The sequence below is a fragment of the Camellia sinensis genome, chromosome 15 (assembly GCF_055761805.1).
Source record: "Camellia sinensis isolate YWXY chromosome 15, ASM5576180v1, whole genome shotgun sequence".
Classification (NCBI taxonomy): domain Eukaryota; kingdom Viridiplantae; phylum Streptophyta; class Magnoliopsida; order Ericales; family Theaceae; genus Camellia; species Camellia sinensis.
Window position 1 is genome coordinate 41,530,672 of NC_138975.1, and position 23,335 is coordinate 41,554,006.

Here is a 23,335-nt window from a genome sequence, read left to right on the forward strand (position 1 = left end):
AAAGATTGTGTTCAATTACCTCCTCCAAGGTGATGTTTGTAGGCTTTTATAAGTTTCCCGTGGCACAATCCTAGTAGGACTTGTACTTCTTCATGCAGAGTCCTCCTAGGATTCATTCTCCAAAGGATAATGCTTATCCTTTTACACCCTCCCCCACTGCTTAAACCAAGTGGGATGGTTTTCTTCATGGCCGAACTACAACATGACCGAAATAACACTGGCTATGCTGAGCCATATAGAAGGCCGAACTATCCTTAGCTCGGTCTTCTCCTCTAACTCATTACTTCGGCTGCCCTGTTCAACCTTGGTGTGCTTAGGTCAACCTTCCCGGTAACAAGTTTTGACCGACCTAACCATAGTACGTGACGACCGGACTAACTCTGAGACCGGCATAACTCCGAGTTGTCTCTGGACCGGAGTAGCTTTACTCCTCCTTGGGCCGGAGTAACTATCTCTTCTTGAGCCGGAGTAAACTCACCTCCATGGGCCGAAGTATTTTTGTTTCCCTAAGGCCGGAGTAACCTTGCCCGCTGCGTTTTGGGCCTCAAAACCCAACTCGAAGCTCGGCCCAATTTTTCCCAAAAATCACCCTCTCAATACAATTTAAAGGAGATTGTTTACAAATAATTTGTAATGGTTGCTCACACTGGTTAATAAGTTTAAAATATTATATATATATATATATATATACATATTAATTAAAATATATTTATGAAGAATGTAATATTATTTTAAACATTGTTAACACACACAAAAAAATATGGTAATGGAAAAAAATAAACAACTCAATACAATAAACAACTTTTATATTAAAAGAAAAATAACCCATCTTTGATTTTGAAAATTGGTAGTGTACGTAATGTTAAACATCAAATTAGCGAATTAATCAACCCAAAGTAGGTCACTGGACGAGGTTGTGAAGAGTCGTTGAAAAATGATTACCAACCGTGACTAAAAAATAATTGTAAAAAATTAGTTGCTAATAGTTAGGCTCCGTTTGTTTTGGGATATGAGAGGGAGATTGAGATTAAGTTAGCTGTGGACCTCATTTAATGTGCTGTTTGTTTACAGAGTTGAGGAAGGAATTGCTAAGCCGAAGGGCTTAAGCCTTGCAGATGGGATTCTCCAGGACTTGGTATTAGAAAAATAGTCCGGTGGACTAGAAATTTTTTATATTTATTTATTTATTATTTTATTTTATTTTATACATGTCGGGCATTTTTTTTTTTTAACATTAATGTTTAATTTTTTGTATTTTTTGTTAAGTAAAAATCATTATTTTATTTATTTTATTTTTTCTGAAATTTTTTTATTTTATTTTTATTTTTTAAAATTTTTTTACATGTTGGGCATTTGTTCAAAACATTAATGTTTAATGTTTTTGTATTTTTTTTTATTTGTTTTATTATTTTATATTTATTTTATATAAAAATAATTTAACAATTTCTACACTAACAACTATCATCAAAACAAATACAATTTTACTTAATCCCCTCACTATCAATCTCTTCCATTCTACCTCTGAAAACAAACGTGGCCTTAGAGGTGATTATTGACGGTGGCTAACTGTAGCTAATGGTAAAAGTTGGAGGTGGAGGCTAATGAAATTTCACTTGAGAATATATTTGTTATATTTTGATCATATTTTAACCATTATAATTAACTAAAGAAAAAAAATATTTGACTTATCTTTTATAAAAATAAATAAATAAAATAAAAATAAATTGAGAATAAGGATCATCTATCACCAAAACCCACCTTAAATAATTCTCACACCAGCCAAAGTAACATTCAATACAGCCCTCCTCCAGTATGGGTTGATTTTAGCAATTGAAACACATTTCTATTACTTTAAACAATTAATTAAGTAATAAAATAAGAAAAATATATAGATTTTAAATAATTTATTTAATTGTTTACTAAATCTTTCACGTGGGTGGGTGTGAGACCCATACAAATGTAAGTCCCACATCCATATTAAAGATTTAATAAAAAAATTAATACATTATTTAGGATTCTTAACATAACTCATAAAATAAACATATAGTAATACAACAATTAATATCTCTATTCTACTATTATATATGTGAATGCATGGCTTGGTATTTAATAGTGTGGTGGCTTCTCCTTCTGTCACGTGACAAATTTTTCTATTCTAAAATAAAAAAATATTATTCAAAGGTGTGAGCAAGATTTAAACCTAACAATTCAAGTTTTATTAAGAATACTCTTACCATTTAAACAACATAAATATTATGATATAAATTTTTTTATTATATATTTTTATATTTATTTAAATTACACATAAATTTCATGTGCCATACATATAATAATACAGCAATTAATATATATATATATATATACATACACGCACTAGCCACGTAAAAGACAGCTAAAGGGTCCCCACGTATATAAAAATATATATCTTCGCATAAAATAATGGTAAAAGAACGTGGAAAATGTTTGAAACGTGACAGCAAAGTAAACCCATGCCACTCAAAAATTATTTTAAAAAATAATAATATAAAAAATAGAATACTTTGTTATAGATAAGATGAGAAGTTTTTGGGTGCTTCAGGAGGGAAAACAAAGTGCGCTCCAACCGGTTCTTCTAGCTTGGTGATTGGCTTGACTGCCACGTGAGACCCCACTAGGTAGCAAGTGCTCTTTCGGATCCACTTTGTTCCATTATTTAATTTTTTATTATTCTAAAATACATGTTCATTTTGAAAAGTTGAAATTTTAAATTTAAAAAGTTTTAAAATTATTTCTTGTAAAATAATTATAAATAAATTTAAAAAATTAGAATAAAATAATACTTTTGAAATTAATATTTTAACATTTAAATTCAAGTGTAATAATTACCTTCCATCTCAAAGATAAATTTTTTTTTGAAAAGTTTATTAAAAGTTGATTTTATAAATTATTTTAACTTTTTTTTAAAAAAAATGTGTGAAAAAATAAAGAAGTAATGTAATCTAAAATAAATTAAAAACTGAATTTTAACTTTTAGTTAAGTTCTCAAATTAAGCCAAAATTCCTTTAATTGTGTTTGATTAGAGGATTTGGAAAGGAAAAGAAAAAATATAAGTGAAATGAGAATAAAATATACCTATATATCACCTAATTTCATATACACTTTCTCTTTCCATTTTCAAATCATTCCTCAACCAAACACAACATAAAAGCTAATCAAGATAGGAGAGAGGAAATATCAGAGTATGGCCACCAATAAGATATACTCCAAACAAGCATCACGTTACTATCATGAACTTTTATTATTTTATTATTATTATTATTATGCCAATTAGAGTGTTTTAAAAATAAGATAAAAAATTAAAAAGTACTATGTAATGAGTAAAAATATTTTAAAATTTGTGAGAAGTAATATTGTTCTTATCATTTGTTTTTTGTTTTGGTTTTACCTCAAAGACCCTACTTAGTAAATATTTATACTATATAAATAAGAGATGGATTTTATTTATCCACATAACAAGAATTGGATTATCAAAACTTTGCACATTGATTGGTTAAAATAATAAGATCCATAAATAAACTTTCCTTCATCGTTTATCTCTCCATATCACTCTATACTCCCTTTATGAGTTCTTACCTAGACACACATAGATAATTTAAATAATTAACTCAATTAACAATTTTTAATAATGTCATAAATATATTTTAATTAATAGATCTAATAATTTTATAACTTTTACAACCATGAGGATCAATTTATAAACAATTTCAAGAAGTGATTTGTATTTGACCTATTTTCTAATATATATTTGATGTGAATATAATTTTGCATATATATAAAGAAAATAATATACAAATATACATTTAGATCTATTTTATAGACTCAATAATGTATAAGTGATATGATTAATTAATAATTAAAGAAAATATAAAAGAGAATATTACATTTAATATCTCAATTGATTGTAACGTTACTAAACTTAAAATTAAATTAAAATTTTAAAATTTTGAATAGCAATGCTTGCCCAAACATTATATGTAATTATACCAAATTCAAACTCCACCGAATACTTCAACCAAGACAAGCAAAGGATAGAATAGAATAGCCATATAGGTGTGTACTTTCTAAAATTTTCTACACAAAGGTTGGCTTGACTTTGACTTAGAACAAAATTTCATTCAAATCGACCGACATCAGACTCTCCTCCCTCCCACCACCTCACTTTTCCAATCCAATACCACCCCCCCCAAATTTTTTTTTTTATAAATATAAGTACAACCAAAAGTCTTCCCTAACCTAATAATAATATATCTCTCTCTCTCTCTCTCTCTTACAGTCTTCTCCTTTCTTTCTTCTTTCCTACAAGCTGCAACTTGCAACAAACCTTCAACTTCTATATATTCTTCTCACTTCATTGCCTTCTTCAACTCTGTGTGGGAATTCTTGGTTTTGCAAAGTTCTTCAAGACAATTAGCTCAAAGTTCTCAGACTGCTATGGAGTATTTTAGTTTGGTGGATACTTCTTTGGATCTCAATGCAAATCCCCTCAGACATATCGATGAAGTTCCGGTATGTCCAAGATTCAAAATCCTTGTTATGCAATATTCCCAATTTTTTTTTTTTTTTGTCTTTTTCTTGCAACACACTTGCTAGAGTTGCTAAATTGGTATTTTTTTTGTGTACCCTTTTTTGCTTTCAGGATAATAAAGAGATCCAAAGCACTTTCTTAGAGTTGGGAAGGAAGATATCAGCCAAAGAAGAGGTACTAACATAATTCTCTCTCTCTCTCTCCATAAGGAAAAAGGGAAATTGCATAGAGCTGCAATAGACTTGAATCTAAGCATCACGCCTGATAAGAGAGTGTCCTCTCTCTCTCTCTTTCTGATAAGGAAAAAGGAAAGTTGCATAGCGCAATAATAGACTTAAATCTAGTTATCATGCTTGATAAGAGAGTGTCTCATCAACCAGCTGATAATTCAATCTCATATGTTACATATTTATACACATATAGATACATGTTCATATCAATTTTTTTTTTTGGATACTATGCTTCTAGTGATGATGAATAATGGATTTCTAAAGCTATGTTTCATTGTTTTTGGTGCTCAGAATAGAGCTTTAATGGAAGAATTGAATCGGGTGAGTGCGGAAAACAAGAAGCTGACAGGAATGTTGACAGTGTTGTGTGAGAACTACAATGCTTTGAGAAGCCAATTGATGGATTATGTGAGCAAGAATCCAGTGGTGGAGCAAGTGGTGGTTGGGAAGAAGAGGAAGGCCGATAGCACTGCCACCGCCACCGCCACCGCCAATGGTGGTGGAGCTAACGGACGAGGAAACTCGGAGAGTAGTTCAAGTGATGAAGATTCATGTAAAAAGACTAAGGGAGAACATGTCAAGGCAAAAATCTCCAGAGTCTATGTCCGAACTGAGGCCAATGATACAAGCCTAGTAAGTCTTTTAACTTCAACAACAATGCTACCCATTCAGAAAAGCGTTTAGAATTTGAAATATGTGAATCAGATTCTAATGTCATATATTCAAATTTTGAGGATTTTTTTTTATTATTTTATAATTTCAATGCTCTTGTTGTATTCAAATTCCAAACCATTTAGTTTCAAAAAAAAAATTTCATGGTATATAAGATGTTTTTGAAAGTACTTACCAATATTTTATGTGTTGTAGATAGTGAAAGATGGGTATCAATGGAGGAAATATGGACAAAAGGTCACAAGAGACAACCCTTCTCCAAGAGCTTACTTTAAATGCTCTTTTGCTCCAAGCTGCCCTGTCAAGAAGAAGGTGAGCCACTGCCTAAACCTTATTTTTACACAATTTCCAACTCCAAAATTTTGAATATCAAACTAATTTTCTCTCAAAATCCTTTCTAGATTACCCATTTGGTAGATAAAAAAACTCTTAATTTTGTCACCCCTTTCTAGATATAGAACTTACAAAACAAAACAAAAATGAACATAGAATACTACTTGAACACAAGATCCTAGGTCTCCAAATCTCAATTCCTTTGTCTCTCTTGCACTTCCATTGAGACAGAGGAAGTAGAGAGAGTTTAAGAATCAATATCGTTTTTTCGAATCAATTTACCACCATTTTCTACATTAAATTTATTTTAAAGCACAAAATTTCGCGTTCAATATTTCATGGAAGAAGAAGGTTGTTTCCTCCATATAACAATCATACACACACAAATTTCACATTCAAGTTAATAAATTTCCCATCTGTCATGTAACAACACAAGTGAAATTAAACATTGTCATAGCACTCTAATTAATCTTTTTTTTTTCCCCCTCTATCGTCTCAGGTACAAAGAAGTATTGAGGATCAATCAGTTTTGGTTGCAACATATGAAGGAGAGCACAACCATCCACACCCTTCAAGAGTTGAATCGACACCGAGCTCTAACCGGTGTGTGACACTAGGTGGGTCAGCAGCCCCTTTCCCAGCCTCCCTCAGCTCATCATTATCTGGACCAACCATCACTCTTGATCTAACCAAATCTAAGCCTAACCCTGATTCCAAAAACTCAAATCAAGCAATGAATTCACCGGAATTTCAACAATTCTTTGTTGAACAAATGGCATCTTCATTGACGAAAGATCCGAGTTTCAAGGCGGCGCTGGCGGCCGCCATTTCTGGAAGATTTTTACAACAAAATCAGACAGAAAAATTGTGAAGACCTTTTTTCAGATCGGGAAGAAAAACTTTATTGCAGAATCGATAAAAGATCGGATCAATTTAATACAACGGTATTAAAGATCTCACAAAGAAATAAAACCTCCTTAGAAGGAAAGATTCAAGCCTCTACAAAAGAGGTGGAAAGACCCCACAAGAGGGAAGCAAACCTTCAACAACTTTAAATTTTTAGTTTTTATTGTAATTTTGATGGGGTTTGACCAAGTGAAGTGTTTGGAAGATTTGGAAGTGCACCAATTGATGTAAATATTTTAGCATATTGGAAAGAAAAGACAAAAAAGAGTATTATAATTGTATGGAAAATGAGTGAGAGCACTAATTAGTGCTATCACTAATGATTTGGCAGTGAATCTCACCATGAATGATTTGATGTTTTGATCTTGATGTTGTATTTTTTTTCTTTTTTTATTAAGTGTCATGTCATTAGTGATTTTTTTAAAGTTCTAAAATTAATAGTATCTATCATTGTTATTGTATTTTGGAAGCATTTGTACGTAGTTTTGAACTTTTCCAAATATGAAGGGACTACTTGTAGTCTTTTTTGAACAACAGAACTACTTCTAGTCGTCTACTAGTACTACTACACCATTTATAGTGAGGCTGCGACTTGGGCTAGTTGAAATTCAATGTGTTTCCCACTTTTCTAGTTCCAAATTTAGACGGCTTTTAAATTATAAATTTTGATAATAATTTAAGAAAACAAATATAGATAAAATATGAATAAAATATAATTATATTTGGCTTATCATTCTTTTTCGTTTTCAAATCATTATCTAAATTCATGATTCAAATACGTTCTTAGAATTTCAACGATAAAATTGAAAAAGTTTGCACCCAATTCATCCAAGCTTTATAGGTTTAAATCGTGTCAAATTTAAAAACAACTAGTCAAATTTTGCTAGAGAAATTATATATCAGTGATAACGTTTGAAAATAATTACAGGCTCATGGTAAAATTTAAGATTTTAATTATTAAAATTTGTAAACTTTATCACTAATTTGTGTTTGAAGTCTGGCAGGCTACCAAGGCAAGGTTTTCGCCCGCCGGTAAAGCGAAGAACACCAAAATGGCTAGGCCTGAGAAAACGAATAATATTTTTCTTATTTTTCATTCAAACTTTTAATTTTTTGATTAACTAATAGAATTTCTTCAATTTAAAATGTTTCTTCAATTTCACCGTTATGCTATTTGGATATTAAGTTTGTGAAATAATTTATAAAGAAAAAAAATGAAGAAGAAAAAAATTAATAAAATATAAGTTTTTTTTTTTACTTTTTTCCTTCTCGTTTATTTCTCTTACAAATTGAACATCCAAACACAAACTTAAAGTTTGAACTCAAATTCAACAAATTCAAATTCTGGCCAGAACGGATGGGAGCACATTTAAAGTTTTAAACTTATATGAAGTTTGACTAAGACCTTCTAAATTACGAAAGCAATGAGTCTAATTTCTCTGCAATATATTATACTCTTTATCAAATTAAGATAGGCCGATAAAATATATAATTTAATAATTTAAAATAAAATTCAAATAAAGTGACAAACCATAAACTCTAAAATAAAATTTTAATTTCAAACATAAATTGTTAATATTGACAACTTTATACAAAAGTTAGACTTTTCTCAAGTTTACATATTAATTTAAGAGAATTTTAAGAATATGTGAGATCTATCATAAGTCATGTTTCAATAATACAAAATCAATCATTTTATAAAATACTCAATATATATCATTCACGATATTATTATAGAATCAAATTAATTTGTTTTATTAATGACATAAAAAACTTACAAAATAAATAATTCAAATCACTAAAACAACTTCATAACCCCTATAATTCTCTAAGGTATCGTTTGGGAAGTGGATTGGCTTTTTGACTTTTTAATTTTTTTTTGACTATTTTAACTTGGGCTAAAAAGTTTAGTTTGAGAAGGATTTTTTGACTTTTTGATTTTTGCGAGAGAATAGTGTAATGATTATAAGTTAGATGTAATATTTTATTTTTTTTATTAAAATAATTTATTTTATCTTTTGTAACTAAAATAACCAAAAAAACCTGATTTAACTCTTCTCAAACGGTTCCTAAATGTAAAATTGATAGAAAACCCAACTCGTACACAAAAGGTGCTTCTAGAAAAGAAAAGAAAAGGTGGAGAGTGATCTCAAGACCCACTAGTGTTAAAAAGCGAACACGTCCAAGATATTGGCAACTTGACTTGACTTTATACCATTAATTATATATATATATATATATATAATGACATTAATAGTTAAGGTAAATTATAATTATATCTTGAAATTTATTTAAAACATAAATTAATCTTGTGATTTAAAAAATTATAAATATTTTATTATTAAAAATTTTTATTTAACAGAATTAATTAAAAAAAAATTCATAATTATTCTCCTATACAGTAATAAAATTATCTAAATTATTAATTAAAACATTTCTAATATCATTAAAAATTATTAATTGATTTCATAATTTATTAATAAAAGAGACAATTTGTTATGAAATTAAAAATCTCAAGACGTAAATGTAATTTCTAAAATCGCAAAAGGCGATTCGTATTTTAATCAATTCTCAGAGAGTATTTGTAATTTACCCTAATAATTATTTGAAAAATGGTTAACTCACCCACACTGTACAAAGATGAACCAACACATCTCAAACACATCCAAGCACCTCCCACAACTCCTCTGGTTTACAAATTGTATTCTTTAATCTACATACCAAAGAAACAAATTAAATTCATTATCATTTTGTACACAAACCACATTTTCACCCCCACCATCCCATCTCATGAAACCCTTTCATGGTGTGCAAATTACAACCCCATATCAATCGAAACCCTAACATATTACTCGGAGGACAAATTCACACCGTCAATAGCCCTAGCTAGTCCCAGTTCGGTTGAATTCTCATGTTGTTTATCTTCAACCCTATTGCCCTTGAGGCTGATGCTGTCTTTATTGCTTGAATCCGCTGCAGTACAGTCCTGGAATCTGAAGCACGAGGTGAGATGGTCATTTGTTATTCCAGCAACTTGCATGAATGAGTAGACCACCGTAGGACCAACTCCTCGAAACCCTCTTCTCACCAGGTCTTTGCTTATTGCATCGGCTTTTGATGTCTTGATTGGAACCTGGCGGGGGTATCGGAAGTGGCTAACGATGGGCTTGTGGTTTACAAAACCCCATATGTACTTGTCAAAAGACCCAAATTCATCTATTATCTGGCATCAAAAGCAAGGCACAAAGAGAGTTTATAGTCTGATATTTAACTTGTCCAATCAATATAATACATCATGTTCACTCTGTTCAAAATAATTGGAATCTACAACAATTTCCATTTAACAGCCCAAGGAATAAATAGCCAAGATACTATAGTCTACATTAACCTTGACCAGAAAAGTAATCACAAATCTCTAACAAGGGAGACTTTAGTTGAGCGATGGTAAAGACGCAATTATCAACTGATAAAAACAAGAAATAGCACATACCTTACACATTTGACGTGCATTTTCAATGATGCCTCGGAGCTTCAGCTCTGAAAGAAGAGAGCTCGCAGTGCTTCCTGGTGTCACAGTCTTCTTCTCATTTAATTTTGAAACAGCAATTGGGTCAAAGTCCAGAAAGACTTCCCTGTGTTCAAATAAAAGTTTAGCTGTGATTTATCATAGGTCAAAAGCATTAAATAGAAGGTGACCATTTGATGAAGGCAAACAGGAGGAGAAGATCACACCTAAACAAGTGCCTTTTGTTGAGAATGACAGGCCAAGAAAGTTCAGCCAGAGCAATTGACAAGACGAGCAATTCAAATAATTGCCTGCAAGCCGTTATGGAAAGAGGACAGTGAATGAAATTCCATCTGACAACTGGAAAGCAGGAAAGAAACATGTGACTGACATCATGAAGGTTACTCACTTGTCATTATGGATTGGAACTCCCCATTCTTCGTCATGAAATGCAGCATAACACGGATCTGTTTGACAAATGAAAACCAATAAGCAGATAGGACTCGTAAAAACATTATTTCATCCAATTTTATAAAATGTGCCAGCAAGAACTCAAGCATGAAAGATGAAAAATGGAGCCAATTATGTATATGACAAAATCATTATCCTAATGCGAATTTTTTAACTGATGCATGAAAGGTAAATGTTTAACACCCCCCCCCCCCCCCCCCCCCAAACACACACACACGAAAAAAAAAGGGAAAAAAAAAAAAAAAAAATTTCCCAAGCACCATGCATTGGATAATTAATAAGCCACAATGAGAAGTTCTCAGCTAAACCAGTAAGAAGAATAACAGGAACAAGAAAGGCAAAGGCATTCTAGTAAACAACCTCAAACCCACCAAATCCTAAACCACAATCTCTTCCTCTGAAAAAACATGGCTTCCCAAAAACAACAATAACTAACTTCAAACAAGGGAAAGTGGCTCATTACTAATCCAACCACAACCTTCTTCTCCCTTTTTAATCTTAGATTGAGACAAAACACCAATGCATTTCAAAAAAACTCAACACACTGCCATTAAAAGGTCGCACATCCAATGCAAATCGTATCATAAAACTTAATATGGGTATGAATGCAAAGAACAAAAACACTAGACTACATATATATGACACAATTCAGAAATCCCAGATTAAATGTAGATATATTTGTCATTAAATGCCTCAAATAGCAGAAGTAACATAAAGGCTAAAAACCATGTGAAATAGCAAATCAATTTTCTAAAAAATTTAAGAGTCAGTGGAGGTACGTATAGTATATAAACCATGTTTTTTTTTTTTTTTTGTTCTTTAATGACTGGGTGTCCGAGACAACTTACGCACATCTCGACTAATCCCTAGACCCACTCAAAACACCCCCTCCACGTGGATCAAGCAAACCTCAAGCAGAGCCCCACAAGCGTGGCCCCAAATAGTTAATAGCACCTAGTGAAAGTTGAACCTAAGAGAGCACATTCCCAGGCTCTAAGCTGCACCCACTAGGCCAACTCCTTGGGGTTATATATAAACCATCTCTAAAGTAGGTTTACATTGATCCACTCTTGCCTATCTTCTAGTTGCTAAACAATCTATTTTGATATTAAATTTAAATAGATACCTAGGTTTTGCTACTTCAAAGCCTGTCATACCATAAATCTTGAAATAAGATTACTGTTATAAATGGCTAGAATCTCCTTATCCAACATTCTTTATGGTTAGTAAAACAAACACTTCAATTCAAGGATGAAGCCATATCCCCACTGATTGATATGAAAGGTTTTCTGTGAACTACAAATACTTGGGCTGATTAGATGAAAAACAAATAGAAAATAAGAGTTTCAGCTGGAGATGAAAAATTATGAAAATGAATTAGTTGCATACATAATCACACCATTATATCCATAGTTAAACACTTCAAATCATTGAATGTGTGATGACATGCTTAACCAATCCTGTGTCGTCATCCATTCAACATGCTTTCTGAAAGTTTTGTGCATTTTTGGTGCCCCAACCCCCATCACCAGGAAAAGAGCAAGGTTTTTATCTCTTTTTGTAATTTGAGATCTGTTACGTGCTATATGAAGAGAAAATGAGGATTTTTTTAGAATATTATGCTTAATTTTCTGAGGGTAAACAGTATTATTCTTAAAGCTAAAAGGCTAAATAGGGTTCAGATTTTGGCATCTTTTTGGTAAACTGCACTTAGCTGAGTGAACAGTTATCAATTTTGGAGACAAGCAAATAAATTAGTGAAAAAATTTCAAATGTCGATTGAACAGATGAGGTTGAGCATGCAAAGCATATGACAACCAATAATAAATCTTACCAGTCCTCAAAATTGTATTGCTTGATCTTTATACTATCAGGATCATCCACCTAATGGATTTCCAAACTTAAGTAGGGAAAAATATTACAATAGTGAAGATGTCAATCACGAGACGTATGCATTATTATGATTCATCGTAAAAGGAGATATACTCTCCACATCCTTTTTATATAGCATATCTCAGTTTGTTCACCAAGGACATATAAAAGGTATAAATGAAAATAAAGCTTATTCTATATGTTGCTAAAGCATTCAATGCTCAGAAGGACCAAGAACTCCTTCCTGCTATGTCCTTGACTTTCCATTAGTAGAGTGGATATCCATTTACCTAGATGGCTTTACGGTCATCTTTCAAAGGAGAAAAGAAAACAAAATGTAAATTTCACATGAAAATAAATATTGACACATTGAAGAAACTGAACACAGGCACAAAAGAATACAACAAAATGTAGATTGTGTGTACACACAATTGTGAGCATGCATCTATACTTATGCACCTAAACAATCAGACGACTCCTTTATCATAAGGTTGAATTTGAAGAAGCTAAAAGAACATGAGAGAGGGCAACAGTAAATGTACCAAGGCCATGTAAAATGACATGATGGCTTGCCATTTACCTTGCCATATTAGGAATAGTCAATTAGTGGAAATAAATTTGCAAAACTAGAGCCAATAGTTGAGACACCGTGGTGTAGAGTTGAGTTAAGCTTTCATGCTATGCCAAGTTCGCACCAAGCAATAGACAACATGCTAGATTTTTCTTCATTGGGAGATCTAACAATTTGAGTGTAAACAAACGCAATAGAAGTTCCATTTGATGACCTAGGTAACTCCAAATTAAAAAAAGGCCAACATTTAAAATTAAAAGTACTAATAATATAATTATAGCTTTTGGGATTGATCATAGCTTATTTTGATTTGGGAGTCTAGACTACTTGGTGCAGCTTCTGCTTATAACTTATTAGGCAGAAATAGTTTAAATAAGTTGAAAAAGACTGATTTTTTGAAAGTTAGGGCAGGGCTGCTTTTAGCTTCTGCTTTGTGATTATCAACTTTTAACTTAAAAAAAGCTCCACCAAACAGGGCAAATGTCTGCTCCATTACATGGCACTAGCTTCTACAGAGAGTTTAGCTTTCAAATGTTGCAAGTTTTCACCTAGACTAACAACTCAAAATTTCAGCTCATGAGAAGAAATAAATAACCATTTCTTCCCATTCTAATCCATTTCTCACCTCTTTATTAATCCAATCAAGAGAAAAGCATTTCTTTTCTTCGCTTTTCTTTTCAAATCACCCATTCCAAATGGATTGTGCTTCTTTGATGGTTTTACTAAATTGAACTGGAAGGCATTGTTTGATTAGCACGATTAATAGTTAGGGGATTAACAATCCATGGGATTACTATAAGATTGATTATCCAGCTAGATTGGTGAGATAAATAATTTTCTCTTGCCCACGTTTGTTTTGCAATGGATATGGAAAAATATAATCTCAATTATATGTTTATTTTGTATTACTAGTTGTAGAATTAAAAAAATCCATCAATTTTATTAGATAGAATGTCCATTGAAATCTAATCCACATAACAAAAATTATACCAAACAATGGAATGTGGGTCCTATTGATCAATAATCCCAATTCCATGCTATAAGCCACACAATCAAACAAGCCCTATGGATGCTTGATGACGAGAAAATATATTTGAAGGCACCTTAATTCACTATTTCCAAATCACTTTACTTGCTATGCACTACTGCTTAGTATTTTTTAAGTAATATATCTCCGCAAGGTTTGGTCAATTGCTAAAATTTTCACATTCACACAGATCATATATAGGCAGATCAAAAAGTAAAGCAACCATTATAGTATGAGAAAATCAGTAAATGTAATTAGCTCAAGAAACCAACAAAAACATACCAGTGTTAGGCGTCACCCAAGCACATCTTTTCTTGGCCGGAGAAGTATCAGCTGAAGCCGCCGATCCACTGTCCGTATCAATAACAATCTTCTCAACTTTTTCCAACTTCGGACCACATTGCTTCCTCCGAATATGCGTCGGCGTAACACTCCTCCTGCTTATCTTCCCAGCCGAGGCCCGACTGTGAGACGAATCGGACGAAGTGTCCGACGAACACGACGCGTTCGGCGACAAATTCGACTTCAGTAAAAGCTTCCGGTGGCTCTGCTGCCTCAAAATCGATGGTACAGTAATACAATGCCCTAACGCCGCCGCTGTTGTCGCCGTTGCCGGTTGCTGCAGCGGCAATGGCGATGGCGGCGAATTTACAACAGACAACAAAGAAGATTTCTTCGCGTTGTCGTCATCGATTTCCTGCGGTTTCTCTGCTTTTCTCTGCGGTTTCGAAACCTGCTTACGCGTATCGATCGGCCTCGTCTTGTTACCAGCCGGACCGAGAACAGGTCGGGACTCCGATTCTGGAAAATTCATCGATCTGACTCGCGGAGGACCAGACATCGGAGAATGAGATTTGAATTTTCCTCCAATTTCAACCAAACTAGCGCCTAATTAACCCCTTCTATGAAATCAAATATCTACAATCTAGGGCATAAATGATGAAACCGTGGAAAGATTGAAAATGTGAGAGTGCATTAGTATATGGAATTCAAAACCCTAGAAAGTGATGGAAAATGTGGATGGAGAGTTGAGTGAATCGGAGGCTGGAGAGTTGAAATCTGGATTCAGAAACCCTAGGCGGTGGCAGATTTGAAGCTGCATTGGACGATGATGAAGCTCACTGAGCAGTAGCAGTAGTGGTTGGTGTGTATTCGATCGAAGAAGCCAACCAAGAGCGCAGAGAGAGAGAGAGTAGAGAGAGAGGAAAGTTTAGTCAACTCTCACACCAGTGACAGAGTGCCACGTCAGTACAAAACCAGCAAGGTTTTGGGCCCTCAGTGTCCGACCCGGTCCCACAGAGATTTCTATTTTTCACACTTTTTTTTGTTTTCTCATGGAAAGGCCGTTTGGATCCATAGGTAGGCATGCATCATGTCACGGGTTGTATAAATTGTTTGGGTCATATGTTTTTATTTAAGTCAAGTTTGGGATGTTCCAAAAAAGTCAAAAAGTTAAAAAGTCAAAAAGTTATTCAAAAAGTTAAAAAGTTAACACTATTCACCAAAAGCCAACAATTACGGCTGCACAACTCCCAATTCAAATTTTTCCCTACAAATCAATTTTTACAATTTTTTATTACACATTTTTCAATAAAAAGTCAAAAAATTAACCCAAACATCCATATTTTCAACCCCAATTTTTTAGTCCAAAAAGACAAAAAGTACACTTATTTAGTCTTCCCAAACTTGGCCTTAGTTTTGTACTTTACTACTAAAATTGATGTGATAAAATATATTTATATGATTTTATTACGTTTATTTTTTAAAAAAATTTGGTTGATGAGTATAAAAAAATGAAAAATGCTTTAGACCTCTAAATTGTGAGCTCTAGAAGAGCTCTAACCTGTGAGCCCCACTGTATGATTTGATGTTTTTGTGTTTGTTTTGTTTTTTTTTTTTTTTTTTTTAAGTTGCCATGTCACTAGTACTCTTATTAGAGCTCTATTATTAGAGCTCTTAATCACCACCCTAAAAAAATTAATTTTTTTAATTAATATAGAATAAAATTATATAATTATGATTATCGAATTAATTTATTTTTTTTTGAAAAAGTTATATATATAAAAAAATTATAAAATAAATGGATCAAAGAAGGCATGATGGGCCTACATATTGAAATAATTTAATTTATTTGAATTAAATTTGTGTTAAGTAACAGCATATACTCTTTTTTTTTTTTCTCTCTTTTTCCAAAGACCAAAATTATTGTTACCCAAGGTCTTGGATTTTTTTTTTTTTTTAGGCTTATCTCTTCATGCTTTTCCATACCTCTCTTGTGGGTCTTAATCTGGACACACAGATGATATGAATCGTCTATCTCATATACCTCACAATTAAAATTATCCATACAAAAAATTAATTGCATCAGACAATTATAAATAAAGGAACAACTAACTTCTTGTTTTATAAAATGAATGTATAAATATACAATTTACAAATCGTTCATTTTATAAAATAAAATACGATTTGTTCCGATTTGTTCTTGTGTTTAGTGACTTCGGCATCCCTCTTATACCTCATTCCATCCTTAGTTCTAAAACAATAATTGCCTCGGATGTGTAGTTATTGCATTGGATTACAGATGAGCTAATTCAAACTCTTCTGTCAAGGCCTTTGATGATTTGGAGTTGTGTGATTGCAATGAATTAAGAAGTCAAAACATTTAGATGTGCTGCAGTTTGTCTTGTGAAAGAAAGAATCTGTAAGCTTCTTTGTAGATTTCAAGTACTACTTTATTGTTTTACATGAATCACAGTTCTTGTATGAAATTTGGCCTTTCTTGATTTCCTTAAACCAACCATCTTTTTTCCCTTATGTTCTGCAGCCTCTAAATATGTAGCAGATTTGATAAACAGTATTTTTCTGTCTTAAGTTGTGTTTGGATCATAAATTTGGATAGAAAAAGTGTGAATTCCCTACCCAATACATTTTATTCATATTTTACCGATCTTTTTCTTTTTCCTTTTTAAATCTCTATCCAAATCCATGATCCAAATACAGACTTTAAGAGTTGCAGCTATATCTGATTTCATATTGCTCATAGCTTGGCTTTGCAATATACAATTGACGAAAAATGAACACAAACAAATTGAAGGGAAAGATGAAAGAAAGAAAAAGCGATCTTTTAGACAAGAGCTAAAGGCCTTTCAAAAATTTGGACGGCACTTTTAACAGCTTCGACATCAATATCTACCAACTTTCCTGTCTTGGATGAAACAACTGTGCATTTTTTCTCTTCTGCATTTGGAATAAAGAGTCTTCCCTTCTCTGCAGAACAAAACAATGCAATGCTGCAAGAAAGACACCGCCAAACAAAATTAGAATCTACACTCAGGGGTCATTTATGAGCATACTGAGTTTTTGGTTGGATCAAGTTTATGTGAGAATTTATTCGACAGAAATAAAAAACTTACCTGGGTTTTTCACGTGCATGTGCAAGTTGGATAGCTGCTGTATTCGTGGCTATTACCCCGATAGAGTCATTAATCAGAGCAGCCAGCTGAAATAAAACAACAACATGATCATGCGACAGTTCGTATTTAGCAAAGCTCCTTTCAGTTGCTTTATCATAATCTGTGTTTGATTCTTTCGTTAGTTGTTCTTGTTAAAAGGCCTATCTCATTTCTTAACAAGGGATGACAAAACTGTAAGACGCTAGTCTGGCGTAACAATTTACTTCCACCCTGAACTTGATATTCCACAATTTATTTTTGCCTTCCAACGCGTTGTTTTGTTATGTTAGAACTTAGATATACTCAATAGCTATAAATGCAGAAAGAAAATACCTGTCCAGGCGTAGTGATGAAAACAATACTAGCATCATCTCCAACAACTTCCTCAACATTTTCCCTTTCTTTCTCATGTGGAATGACAAAGATTGGCTTGACTCCTCTGTTTACATGACAAATTAGCAATTCAATTACATCTCATATTGTGTTTTTGGAACTTGTTTTGACCAAGACTTATTTGAAACACATCATTTGGATTTTTGGTTTGTGTCATTGACTTGGATTCTGATTTACTAAATTCCATTTCTCATAATATGTTGACAAAGCAGCCAAAAAAACATAGAAAACATGATTCTTATCGGTAATACCCAATTAGAATGACAGCAAAACTATGCAGTTTTTCACACAGGAATGCAAAATAGAAAAAATGGTTCTTTGAAAGTCCGATTCTTAGTATCTCTTCTTTATTTCTTTTTCCCATTCAGTGTATAATTTGCACGCAACGAAGGGATCTCTTGGTTGCAATGCATACAAGATACAGCTCGAGTCCATAATTCCTGGAGTAGATAGAATTGTGAGAATATATTGTGAAATATATTGTGAGTCTTACAAATGAAACTTAGAGTCTTATTAGAGGCATGATTGTATTAGAGTCATGATAGTATTGTATTTATACTTCCTTTTTGGTTTAGGAGTTAGGGCTATATATATTCTAAGGTCTGATTGTAATTGATACAATTGAATATACAGAAAAGCTTTCAGGAATCTAACATGGTATCAGAGCCACCACCAGAACCCTAGAAATTGTCTTCCTTTTCAGTCTCTGTGTGAGTTGTGGGTCATCTTCTCCCTTGATCAAATCTGGTTCTCGAAGTTTTGCTGGGTGTTCATGACACTTGAGTCGCAGATTGTAGAGCACTAGAATCGCAATTGGTATTCGCGAAGTTCTCTCTCTCTCTGGTCGTGTTCACCAAGTTCGAAGCTTTCTGATCAAAGTTCTCTGATCAATCGAAGTTCTCTTGGCTCTTGCATGACCTTCGTTCAAGTTCTCATTGTACCAAATCTGTTATCGCCGGAATCGCGACCATTTAGGGCTAGAATCACAACCCATCTGGTTCGCAACTCCTCTCGCTGACGCGACCTCCCTCCTCCTTGACTTCGGCTTCAATCTCTCTCTCTCTTCTTTGATTTGGTTCTCTCGGCTTTAGACTAGTTCTTTCGGCTTCAAAACTCTAGTTAATATTTGTGGGTCAAGGTAAAAAAAAAAAATTATATCTTACATTCAGACCTAATACTCTTCTGATTATTACACTATGGTTTTGGATTTATTGGCTTTACCCCCATCAGATTTCTGTGTATTACCCTTCAACCCCTGGTTTGGCTATTTTGTTGAATATAGGGTTTATTACACTTGAACCCCTTAGTTTTATAGTTATTATGATGTCTCTGGCTTCAGATGAATGTGCCTACTGCCATCAAAGAGGTCATTGGAAGTATCATTGTCCCAAGGCTTTGTCTGTGTTTGCCTCGTCTTCTCAGCAATTGCCGATTAAGTTCTGCGCTCATCCTCTGAGTACCGTTCGGCCTCCCACCGATTCTACTGTATCTGCTCCGGCTCCTGATCCTGACTTAGCTTCTTTGACTGCTCAGATTAGTCACTTTCAACATACATTGTGTACCTCCCAGCCATCTATGTCTGCCTCCATTGTTTCCCCTCTTCATTCAGGTTTGCTTGGGTTTTCTTCAGGTATTTCTTCGTCTGTTTGGCTTTTTAACTATGGTACCTCTCATCATATGACTCCCCATCTCTCCTTACTTCAAAATTGCACTCCTCGTCTTTTTCCTATTACTGTCAATGCTGCTAATGGGTCTGGTATGTCTGTTATATCTGTTGGGTCTGTCCTACCGTCTGCTATGTCTGCTGTCTCTATTCCATCTGTTCTTTATGTTCCTCAATTATTTGTCAGTTTATTATCTATCAGTCAACTTGACGCCTCTGGTTTTGATGTTGTCTTTTCCTCTTCTATCTGTTCTGTGCAAGATCGGATGTCTAAACAGCAGATTGGGACTGGTCGTAGAGTTGGGGACCTCTATGTGGTAGAGAGCTTGCATCTACCTTTAACAACCTCTTCGACTGCCTTTTCCTCTTTTCAGTTAGATTCTCTGTCCAGTCCTTTCTACTTGTGACATTCTAGATTAGGGCATTTGTCTGCTGACCGCTTACGGTCTTTGGCTCAATCAGGTATCTTGGGAAAAGTTTCTCCTAGTGAACTTACTGAATGTCAACTCGCCAAGATGACAGCCTTACCTTTTCGTAAAAGCACTTCTATATCTGATATACCATTTACAAATGAAACTTAGAGTCTTATTAGAGTCATGATTGTATTAGAGTCATGATAGTATTGTATTTATATTTCCTTTTTCGTTTAGGAGTTAGGGCTATATATATTCTAAGGCCTGATTGTAATTGATACAATTGAATATACAGAAAAGCTTTCAGAAATCTAACAAGAATATCTTGACATAATTGAGCAAAATAATTGACAAATAGTTTATAAGCTAATGGCGAGTTTGGTTGCACAGCTGAGGAAGTGTTGGGTATAAAATAACTTTGAGAATCAACACACTCAAAATAACCACCGACTATACTGAAAGCATATTTAGAATTTCTATTTTACTTTTTTTTTTTTTTTTTTTTTGTCTACTAAGTTATTTTGTGTTTGTAAGATCGTAATTTCTCTGGTTTTAATTAATGTTGATTTCTTTTTCTTTTTCTTTTTCTTTTTCTTTTTTTATTTTGGCTACTAAAATTAGATGAAACTAAGTCGATCAGTTTCTCAACAGTAGCATACCTTATTGCCTTGGCTATTTCAGCCCAAATTTCAATGGGTAGCAAGCTATCAGTGTCTCCTCTGGACTGCATAGAAGCTTTTGAATCTGATTGTATCCCATGAATCACTATATATTTTCCCTTTTCTGCACCGGCTTTCTTATATTTTGCCTCTACCACCTCCTTCAGCTTCCTCGATATTGACACTTTTAGAGGAGGCACCAGCTGCCTCGGCACATTGCGCCCCGGTCTTCCCAACCAATCAATCATCTGGTGGTACCTAAAAAGAATGTTAAAGTTCATTAAAAAAAACACACACACACACATTTGATCAAAATGTAGTTTAGTTTTTCAAATATGGACTACAAAAATCTGTTGTTTGTCCAACTCACATGTTGTATCCACCCTCGGAAAGATTCATGCTATCTGGAACGAATGTTTCTGATAGAAGTAAACCAGCTCCCGCGGCATTTACATTTGGGTATACGTAGCTAACTCTGTCTCGAGCGGTTGACATGAACAGAAATGCAGCATGGCCAAGCCCTGCCAGTTTGGTGGATAAGATCATGTCATAATACCTACCCTGCAAGCAAGAAACAGAAACATATCCATTACACCAATCCCAAATAACAAAACCTTGTGAATTATTAGTATGCAAGTTTAATTGATTTTTCTAGATGATGCGAGTAAGATCCATTCAAAGGGAGAAAAGGTTCATTTTCTCTTGAGAAGCAGAAGGAAAAGCTGTCCTGCAAAATTAGGGGGGAAAAAACAAACAAACAAATTGTTCTTGTATTTTCCTAGCAGAAACAACAGTTCTAATGGTTCTTTAAAGAATAAATTATATAAATAATTCCCAAGTATACAGTAGCGGCTCAAGGTTTTTGGAGGCCTCAAACTAAATATCAAAATGAGACATCATCAAACTAGACATTTGAAAATTTGGGGCCATCAACAATAAGAATTTTTTGAAATTTTTCTATGGGCTTTATACAACAGCCTAACTGACCTAATGGTTGAGCTACCTCTGCAAGTATACCATGTGTTTCATTTTGGTCCCTAATCTTTTATTTGTATCAATTGTATCCCAAACTTCATATTAATCCAATTCAGTTCCCTACCCTAGTCTTAAAAACATATGGAAAATAATTACATTAGCCTCATATCACTATTTGAAGGGCATTAGCAAGAAATCTCATTATCAAATGAACTACGAGATAGGCGAAATGCACATTATTTACAAAACAAAACAACTCATCAAAACTTTCCACTCCATTACTATTGAGAGCTGAAAACATAGCATTTTGACTATTTGATTGATAGTATTTGTCATAAATAGATGTGCTAAAATGTTCTTAGCGAAAATATTTTTCCGTGTATTTATTAGACAACAATTAAGAGAAGAAACTACATTAGATTAGCGTGTGAAGTTTAAGAATGCAATTGAAACAAATAATTAAAAAATAAATCAAAATTTTCTTAAATTGCTAAGAAAAATGAACATGAATTACCACACAAAATACACAAACCTACCTTAATTATCCCAATCATGTCAGTATAAACAGCAGGCTCAGGAAAATCCTCATCAGGATCATAAGCATCAGCCCACCTCACATTCTTATTCAACTCATAACTCTGCTTCCCTCTCCCCGCCGCCACCACATCCACCTGAACACCAGGATACCGATCCTTAATCAACTGAATTGCCGGAAAAAACAGCAAGTTCTCATAAACACCACCCGAGACAACACAACAACATCGCCGAACATCTCCTCTGATCTTCAGACCCAGAGAAGCAATTTCCACACTGTAACCCATTGGGAATTTGAGGAATCCATACGGGTTCTCAGGGTTGTCGGGTGGTCTTGGATCTTCCTCTTGCTTGCCATCGGTGAAGAGAGAGCCGTATTGTAATTCGGGGTCATCACCGTCGTCGAAAGGGTCGAGCCATGGGTTCTTTTTTTTCTTGGTGGCGTTGGGGATGAGAGTGGTGATGGGTTTTTTGGTGGAAAGAGGTGGTTGGTTGAAGAAGGAGAGATTACTGGGGAAGTGGGTTAGGGGAGATGATGAAGAAGAAGATGATGGGTTTGTGGGGAAAGGTGAGATGGATTTTGGTAGAAGAGAAGTTGTAGTTGTTGTTGTTGTTGTAGTAGTAGCCATTTTTGTGTACGGTAGAGCTTTAGAACACTACTTTCATGCTTTCTGGTTTTATGGTTGAGATGTGAAGTGGCATATGAATGTGTGGAAGATGGTTGGATAAGTGGGTCCCGATCCCAGTGTTTGGAGTTTTGAATTTTTTTTGAATACACATTGTTTTAAAATAATTTGTTTATTTTTTTTTATATTAAACTTATATTGTTTTATAAAATTGTGTTTTCGAAATACAATTTTAAGGTTCCAACTATTATTTTACATATATTTTTTAAAATTTCTCTTATTTCAACTAATTATTATAATTTTTTTTAAAAAAATTGTATTAAAGTTGTGTTTTGAAAACAACTTGAGTTTGGAAAATAACTTCCAAATTGTTTGAAATTGAAAATTTTGTTTTGTTTTGTTTTTGTTATGTAGGGTATCCTAGCATCAAATTAAGTCCTTACAGTCCAAACAAGCTTTTCAAAATAA

General features: G+C 33.5%; 3 protein-coding genes and 1 long non-coding RNA gene across 4 annotated transcripts; 2 read left to right on the plus strand and 2 right to left on the minus strand.

Annotated features, from left to right (window-relative positions):
• The first annotated feature begins 4,157 nt into the window (after positions 1-4,157).
• On the plus strand, positions 4,158-7,067 carry WRKY40 (WRKY DNA-binding protein 40). The gene is made up of 5 exons (XM_028271559.2): positions 4,158-4,546; positions 4,677-4,739; positions 5,087-5,428; positions 5,663-5,779; positions 6,300-7,067. The coding sequence occupies exons 1-5, from the start codon at positions 4,472-4,474 to the stop codon at positions 6,669-6,671; spliced, it is 969 nt and encodes a 322-aa protein (XP_028127360.2). The 5' UTR covers positions 4,158-4,471; the 3' UTR covers positions 6,672-7,067.
• A 2,292-nt stretch (positions 7,068-9,359) lies between these two features.
• On the minus strand, positions 9,360-14,993 carry LOC114323888 (DNA glycosylase superfamily protein). Its single transcript, XM_028271560.2, has 5 exons — positions 14,435-14,993; positions 10,621-10,678; positions 10,439-10,522; positions 10,197-10,338; positions 9,360-9,929 (listed from the first exon to the last, which is right to left on the minus strand). Exons 1-5 carry the CDS (start codon positions 14,991-14,993, stop codon positions 9,555-9,557), a joined length of 1,218 nt encoding a protein of 405 aa, XP_028127361.1. The 3' UTR covers positions 9,360-9,554.
• A 310-nt stretch (positions 14,994-15,303) lies between these two features.
• Positions 15,304-15,904, plus strand: LOC145812695 (uncharacterized). Its single transcript, XR_014356143.1, has 2 exons — positions 15,304-15,570; positions 15,849-15,904. It is a non-coding gene; the product is annotated as an uncharacterized LOC145812695 (long non-coding RNA).
• Positions 15,905-17,162: 1,258 nt separating this feature from the next.
• On the minus strand, positions 17,163-22,907 carry PNSB1 (NDH-dependent cyclic electron flow 1). The gene is made up of 6 exons (XM_028271561.2): positions 22,244-22,907; positions 21,103-21,293; positions 20,733-20,990; positions 17,938-18,043; positions 17,566-17,651; positions 17,163-17,442 (listed from the first exon to the last, which is right to left on the minus strand). The coding sequence occupies exons 1-6, from the start codon at positions 22,868-22,870 to the stop codon at positions 17,277-17,279; spliced, it is 1,434 nt and encodes a 477-aa protein (XP_028127362.2). The 5' UTR covers positions 22,871-22,907; the 3' UTR covers positions 17,163-17,276.
• Between the last annotated feature and the right edge of the window lie 428 nt (positions 22,908-23,335).